The sequence below is a fragment of the Lottia gigantea genome (assembly GCF_000327385.1).
Source record: "Lottia gigantea unplaced genomic scaffold LOTGIsca_45, whole genome shotgun sequence".
Taxonomy (NCBI): domain Eukaryota; kingdom Metazoa; phylum Mollusca; class Gastropoda; family Lottiidae; genus Lottia; species Lottia gigantea.
The window spans coordinates 2,201,426-2,209,577 of NW_008709577.1; the positions used below are offsets into that span (position 1 = coordinate 2,201,426).

Consider the following 8,152-nt stretch of genomic DNA (forward strand, 5'->3'; position numbering starts at 1 on the left):
ATAATATTTTATATATAAAATGTCATTCTTGTATAAAGATCATTGGATTTGAGCAAAAAAAAAAAAAAAAAAATACTACAAAAAGTACATGAGGAATTATTTTGTGCTCAATTAGATTTCAGTTCATGGAGTAACTCGGTTTATTTTGGGTTTTTGTATGGGTCATATTAAGCTTATGACAAGAAATCAATATTTGACCATTCTGTTTTTCATTCGTAGATTGATATTTCTAAATATAAAAAGAATGGAAAATGGACAATATTACCACTATCTGTAATACCCAAACTTAGCTTGCCTGATTTATCTACTATTTATCATAGGTAAGTTAAATATATTTAGCATAATTAAAGTTGGTAAACTCCTGAAGTCATTCAACCCAACAATTTGGTCAACTTTTTTACTCAGACTTTAGTAAAGCCAATGTTCATCCCCAAGATGATCTAGTTTTGACTCCCAACAATTTCATTTTTAGCCAAACCAGCGGACTATAAGCATCTGAATCGGTCGATGAAGTGACATATAACTCACGTTGGAGACACGTGCAGAAAGTAGTACGTCATGCAGTTGTGAAATAAAACTAAAATTTGATATTCGGATTTAAAACGTTTAGTATTTTAATTTGAAGTATTTATAGGTTACTTACTTCGTTGCCTGCCATGTTAAGTGCTGCCTTATTTATTGTATGACAAGGTTATGACTTGTTATTCAAGCAATCAATTCCTGGTTCATTCAAAATGGACGTCCTCGCATGTCTTTTTTGAGAATATGGTATAACTCTGTGAACTAATATTCTTGGAAATATGTATTGAGAAGAGGTATATATTGCATAGTATCCATTTATTGTTATCGTTTCCATGGTAATTTAGATATCAGATCTATGTGTTATCATTTTATTATCGTAGATATTTAGATCAAAATATACAATATGAGTGTAAAGATAGACTAAGAATGGGTAAAATAACTGATGGTGGATGGGATGTTTGTGCAGATGAACCTTACAGACCAACTAAAGATGGTTTCGTTTATTCTTTTGGGTAAGCTTTTTCTTTTTCTAAATAAGTGTTGTTGACTGACTTGTAAACACTTGAGCTGCAGTTATTAGCTTCCACTTCCTCCCAATTCTTTTTAGCCACATTCTGCCATTTGTGCAAGAAAAACGCCGCCGCCAATTTGAGTAATCAGTGGCAATTTCTTAGAAATGCCACTGCGAGCGTCAGTGCAGTGGGCCTAGCCTAGATCTCTGCCGCTCGACATTGGTCGTACCCACAAATAAGTCTGTTGAGAGAGCTGAGTGATTGGAAAAGTGTAGGAAGACTACAATGAATTATGATCACGTACAGTTGTCAATGAATGCTGTTGCACTACGCAGTGGGTTGATTATGTAGGAATAACTAAATTGGAAAATAAAACTACTTGTAAATCGTACTTACTAAATCATGAAGCGGCTTGAAACGACCAGGGGTCGACCAAAGAAAACGTGAAACGACCAGGAAACAACCTCAAGTCCGGCGCACACGTGGTGAGTCAACAGCTCGGCTATTTGTCTCGCATGTGGGTTGGCTCAGTTATATGGTTTCACCGCAGACGGTGCAACTTTTCAGCTGTTGAAAATCAATCAGCACCAGCGTTTCTTAGAATCAATAGGTGATGGTCCTTTTTGAGTTCTAAGAATTTTTAATTGGGAGGGATGGGAGAACTGCTTAATTTGACACTAAAAATCAAGGAAACCCATCTTTAAGTTCATTTAGATAATTGTCTCTATTAAAGACTGTGACAATATTGCTTGTTCATCAAATTGGAATTATTAATTAAACTTTCGTTCATTTTTTTTTATTACCGGTAACTTTTATTTTTTATATAGCCACTTCATTTAGTTACAGCCCTCTTGAACTTTCGTCAAATTAATCTTTTTGAACTAACTCAATGATGCCTGCTTTAACTAATCAAATTTCTACCAGCGCAGGCATTTTGTGACGCAGTGGTTATCAGGTAGGTCAAAGTGTTAATTTGAAGAACGTTCAAGAGGTCCGTCGTTAGACCCTAACTGAAGTGGCGATATTAAAAATAAAAGCTAAGAAAAAAATGTAACGTTTTGAGCGTGAAATACATCAAACTGCATGCCAACATATAGGGAGAAATTCCCTTACCTTTCCATTTTTACTGTAGGCCTACAAGCCGATATTTGATTATGAAAAATGGATCCTGATTGGATGACTAATTGTTAATAACCAATCAGCAGTGATTTCACAAACCTACCTCCGGAAGTGAAGAGTTGTAGGTCCGTAGTTCGAAGTACTCTGTTCGCGCAGATATCACGTCATGTATTTTTTAACTCGGAAATTCTTAAATTTGATGTTAAAAATAGTTTCTCTGTTGCCAGGTCGATACAAATCGACAATTTTACTTTGCAGCATTGACATATGCATTTTGTAATGACGACATTGGTATTTTAAAGATGGACATATTTCTCTATATATAATCGTGTATAGTTATCCCAAATTGGACAAAAAAATGATTGATCTACACAAAAAGCGAAATGCCCCGTGTTCGGCCTGGTTATATTCCTGGTCGTTTTTCTGCACGGTTTCTGATTGCGTTTTCTTTGGCCGTTCCTCTTCGTTTCCTAGTCGTTTCTGGTCGGAATATGCTTTTTAGTAAGTATGCATACCATGGTTAAGAATATGGCTTGCTGAAAAAATTTGATCAGCCACTAGAATCAACTTTTTGAAAAATGAATCAGACCAATGGATCTCAATGAATTTTAGGTTCCACTTCACTGTGAATTGATTTCAAGCATTTTGGTATATATAATATTATAAATTATAATTGTTTACTAAGTTATATTTTTACTTGGTTTGTCGTTTTTATTTCAGAATTAATAATGATTTTAGTTTTGATGATGCTATTTCTAAAAAATATAATATTCCAGTATTTTCCTTTGATCCTAGGTATGTGTTATGAGTTTATTTCTTTAAAAAGTCTATCTGATTTAGTGAAGAAGAATCTTCAGAGGAGAAAATATTTATCGAATTTGTTGTGTAATTAATGACTAACACTATTCAGATTTTTCGCAAGAAAGTTGCACACTCTTCCATGTTTGCTCCCATGTGCTAGTCAAGACAACTTAGATGTAATGGACCTAATTCTGACCAATGTAAATTAAAGATTTTATGATATAATTATTGAATTTTGCTCACCAACTGTTTATGGATACTGTTGCATTGAGGGACAAGTTTAATGTTCCATCCATTCTACTAAACTTAAACAATTAGTTAGTATAAAAGAAAAAAATCATTTTGTGAAATGGTTCCTCCGACAAGTTCCGACACTCCGACAAGACATTTGAGACTTGATATTCGCGAATTGAAAAGCATGTTTTTATCACGCGGGCTGCAATAAAAAGTTGGAATGTTTTCACTACGTATGAAAAAACGAAACAATAAATAAATCATTTTTCAACATCTATCGTATGTCTTTTGACAGAAAATGTTTAGAAAGTATGCGCGCTATAGTATGTTTCGGACTATTCTGACCTCTCAAAGCATAGAGCAGAATTATTGCCCGAAATGTTCCTCCTGACCTTTAGGCCTAACCACTTATTATTTCAGTCTGTGAAATATCATTTATCTCATACGACACTTGATCGATATGAGGACCAGTGTTTATAAAATACAATTCTGCAGAAATATGATGTCCACGTTCCGATGGTAAATTCGAAAATGCAGTCGCCGACAAAATCTCAAAAAAAAAAAAAAAAAAAAAAAACAATAACATGGCGCGCTTACTATTATTCACTTTGGAACTCGCCCAGTTGGATAGCTAAACATTTGCTGATTTTCTGTCAAAAGACATACGATAGATGTTGAAAAATGATTTATTTATTGTTTCGTTTCTTCATACGTAATAACAACATTCCAAATTTTTATTGCAGCCTGCGTTATAAAAACGTGCTTTTCATTTCGCAAATATCAAGTCTCAAATGTCTTGTCGGAGTGTCGGAGTATGTCGGAGAAACAATGACACCGGAAATGAGACAAGAATTGCTTGTAGTCTGACTTAAGAAAATAAACATCCATATTTTACCTGGATAAAAATTATTCCAATTTATAGTTGGTGTGATTATTGGGGAAAGCTAACTTATTGACTCACTAAGGAAGATATATACAATTATAGAGTGAATCCATCAAACTGACTGAGATAATTCATTTCTGATTGCATTGCAAATTGTTTTTCTCTTAAAGCATGAATACAAAAGCTCACAATAGAAGTAACTTAGTTCATTTTATACCTATTGGTATAGCAGGAACTAATAAGGTCATAAACAATGGATGGAAGGTTTTACCATTGAGTGATATTTTAAAGGATCTTGGCCATAAAAAAGTAAGTTGAAAATAGTCAAATGCGAAAAAATTTAACTAAAAAAATCACTTACAAAGAATTAAAATTATATATTGCAAGATATTTAATAATATACCAAGAAGTTGAAATGTTAAGCCAAGAAATTCGTATCAAGTACCAATGGAATTTTAATTATTTAAAAAATCATAACTTTAAATTACTGGCAAAAGATTAATAATCAAAACAAAGTATTAAAAGGTTAAAACCATTAAAACTCGATATTAAACCAAATTCGTGCTATAATTTTTGGGAAAATCAGGTTAACGCAATACTGCGTCACTTTCCTAGAAGCCTATAGCCTTGATGGTGTCAACCAAAATGAATTATCATCTAAAGATAAAAATCCCAAACTGACTTAATCTTGATAAGATCAACAGGTGTCTGATTGGTTCCTATATCTCGTTCCTATATATCTCCTGCTAGCAATAGTTTTAACATGTAATTATCCTTAATTAGATCCAAAAATTTTTGCTGTTAGTGTAAATGTGAAATTGTTAGACCATTATGTTGGTATTGTTGCACCGAAGCAAATTTGTAACTTTAACTAAATATGTTATATAAAATTGAAGATTATCAGAACTAATTGGGACGGGAATAATATCATACATACCGCTCACAGTTGTCACGTCAGTCAGTGTAATCACCCAGGAATGAACGTTATCGAAAATCAGAAAAAAATTTAGTATGAGGTATTGATTGCCCTTGTTCTTAAAAACGTGTTCAAGCTTTAGCCTGTAAACACTCTAGAAGGCCCAATTCTTGACAGATTTAGATGAATCTTGTTATTATTATTTAGTATCGCTTCAAAAAGGTCAAAAGATTGAAGGTTTAATATTTCATACTGGTAGTTGTTACTGTACTGCCAAATATTAAAAATCAAAGCTGTCAGTAGGGTTCCTGATTGGTTCCTATATCTCGTTCCTATATATCTCCTGCTAGCAATAGTTTTAACATGTAATTATCCTTAATTAGATCCAAAAATTTTTGCTGTTAGTGTAAATGTGAAATTGTTAGACCATTATGTTGGTATTGTTGCACCGAAGCAAATTTGTAACTTTGAACTAAATATGTTATATAAAATTGAAGATTATCAGAACTAATTGGGACGGGAATAATATCATACATACCGCTCACAGTTGTCACGTCAGTCACCACAAGGTTTCCGTTTGAAATTTCAGAATGTATTTGGTCTTCGACGAGCGCACTAAATTGCTTGCACGATAATTGTTCATTTCAACTGTAGTCAGAGTAACATCCGGTGACAACAGTTTTAAAGCCGTATTGTACACCTTCTCAAATAAATCGATAAATCTGGATAATCGACGTGCCCAAGCATCATAATTTAGGCCGGATCTTACCGGATATTACCTCTCACTCATTTATTAGTTTTTTGAATGATGGACCAAACTATGCTCTAAAAAGCATGTTGAGTACACACGGGCAAGTTTGCAGTTGTTGTACTGCCCAGGATTTGAAAAGTAGGAATCAATTGAATTTCTTGATGCTGAGATTTCGGTATTCTCTATCGAATAATATTACACTTCCTTTGATATATCTGCTGAATATCCTATTGGCCCACATGCAGTGGCGAGGCCAAAGGGTGGAATGCAGAGGGGTTACCCCCGACCCCCCCCCCCCTCGCAGCCCCGAAAGCATGTTTTTCAGGCAAAAATCTAGTAACTAGGTTCAGGCAACCCAAAGTATTTAGCCCCCCACCCCCCACGCGCGGAAGCCCACATAGTATCTGAGGTTGCCCGAATTTCTAACCTAGTTATGAGATTTTTGCCAGAAAAACATGCCTTTTTACAACAATAAATTAAAACTTTATGATTTTGGTATATAATTAATATTCTTGGTATTTGATAAGTTTTTAGGTATAAGATATACAATTTTTGACATTGATTTTTTCTTGGGAGATTTTTTCCGTTTTGGCATTCCATAGATGTGTTCGATGAATTTCCCAAACTTATATTCTGATAATGGCTTTTATATTTAAAATATGTATTAGTAGCAAATGTAAACCATTTGATTAATATTAATAATTGATGAATTTCTATTTTCAGGAAGACCTACAAGTGTTAAAAATGGATATAGAAGCATGGGAATGGGATACTTTTCCTAATCTAATTCAAACTAATTCAATATCTCATATAAAACAATTGTTTGTTGAATTTCATACTGCTAAAAGTTGTTCATTATCTAACCCTAATAGTTGTACTCAATATATCTCAGGTTTAAAATTATTCCATGATTTATATGAATTAGGCTTTCGAATATTTTGGACTCATAAAAATCCAGCATGTTTATTCAAATCAAAATTCACAGGTGAAGAACTCACTTGTTGTCATGAAATTTATTTTGTTAAAGTTTCATAAATATTTCATATCTTCATTAGGCATTTTATACGCCCACATCCGTCGGTCCGTATGCACAATTCTTGACTGATTTTGACGAAACTTGGTTTGATTGTTTGTAATCACCCAAAGATGAACCCTTTTGAAAATCAGAAAAGTCCAAACAATATTTAGTATGAGTTATTGGCCTTGCTTTGACGAAACTCTTTGTGAGTGTTGACCACTATCGAAAATTAGAAGAATCGAAAAAATATATAGTATGAGTTATTGCCCTTGTTCTTGAAAACGCGTTCAATTCTAAACACTCTAGAAGGTTCAATTCTTGATAGATTTTGACGAGGCTTGGTTTGATTGTTTTTTTATCACCCAAGAATGAAGCCTATTGAAAAGCATAAAAATCGAAAAATATTCAGTATATGTGTTATTGCCCTTATTCTTGAAAACCCGTACAATTCTTGATGGATTTTAACGAAACTTGGTGTGAATGTTTGTTATTACCCAAGGATGACCCCCATTGAAAATGAAAAAATCGAAAAATAATTAGTATGAGTTATTGCCTTTGTTCTTGAAAATGCGTTCAAGTTTTTGCACTTAAACACTCTAGAAGGCACAATTTTTGATGGATTTTGACGAAACTTAGTGTGAGTGTTTGTAATCACCCAGGAATGAACGTTATCGAAAATCAGAAAAAAATTTAGTATGAGGTATTGATTGCCCTTGTTCTTAAAAACGTGTTCAAGCTTTAGCCTGTAAACACTCTAGAAGGCCCAATTCTTGACAGATTTAGATGAATCTTGTTATTATTATTTAGTATCGCTTCAAAAAGGTCAAAAGATTGAAGGTTTAATATTTCATACTGGTAGTTGTTACTGTACTGCCAAATATTAAAAATCAAAGCTGTCAGTAGGCGTATATTACCTTGCCTGGCAAGCAATCTTTTGGTATATAGGTCAGTGCTTCTCAACCTAGGGTGACATTTGGCGGGGGTGAAAAAAATCTGAGGGGTGAATAAAAAAAAAAAACAAGGTTGAATTGTCAGAAAAGGGGTGAATTAATATGAGACGTCAACAAATGTGGCTTCATTCTGAGGTAATTAAGAAATACCCGAGACTCGCTACCTGCACTCAAAAACTATTATTGTCATCCCTTCATCATAAATAGTAGAATGCAGGTTTAGCGCGGTGACAAAGATTGTTCATTAAGCACCGGTAGCATATATTGTATTAAGGAACACGGTATCTCTGGAGACTTGATATTCAATAAATGTGAATAAAATTATTTACTTGATTATTGAAAGAGAGCAGTGGCTTCTAGTAGTACAGAGGTAGGGTGGACAGGGTGAAAAAGATTGAGAAGCACTGATATATAGGTATTCACTTTGTTTGGGTTGTTTTTTGTTT

At 33.7% G+C, this 8,152-nt stretch overlaps 1 protein-coding gene across 1 annotated transcript in view; it reads left to right on the forward strand.

The window, feature by feature from the left end:
- Nucleotides 1-7,640, forward strand: part of LOTGIDRAFT_164523 (hypothetical protein) — a gene marked incomplete at both ends in the record, with an annotated part of 10,664 nt that extends 3,024 nt beyond the window's left edge. The window contains 6 exons of the mRNA XM_009061029.1: nucleotides 220-320; nucleotides 903-1,034; nucleotides 2,874-2,948; nucleotides 4,242-4,380; nucleotides 6,462-6,723; nucleotides 7,564-7,640. Of these exons, the coding sequence (XP_009059277.1) occupies nucleotides 220-320; nucleotides 903-1,034; nucleotides 2,874-2,948; nucleotides 4,242-4,380; nucleotides 6,462-6,723; nucleotides 7,564-7,640 (786 nt within the window). The remainder of the gene's footprint in view (nucleotides 1-219; nucleotides 321-902; nucleotides 1,035-2,873; nucleotides 2,949-4,241; nucleotides 4,381-6,461; nucleotides 6,724-7,563) is intronic.
- Nucleotides 7,641-8,152: the final 512 nt, after the last annotated feature.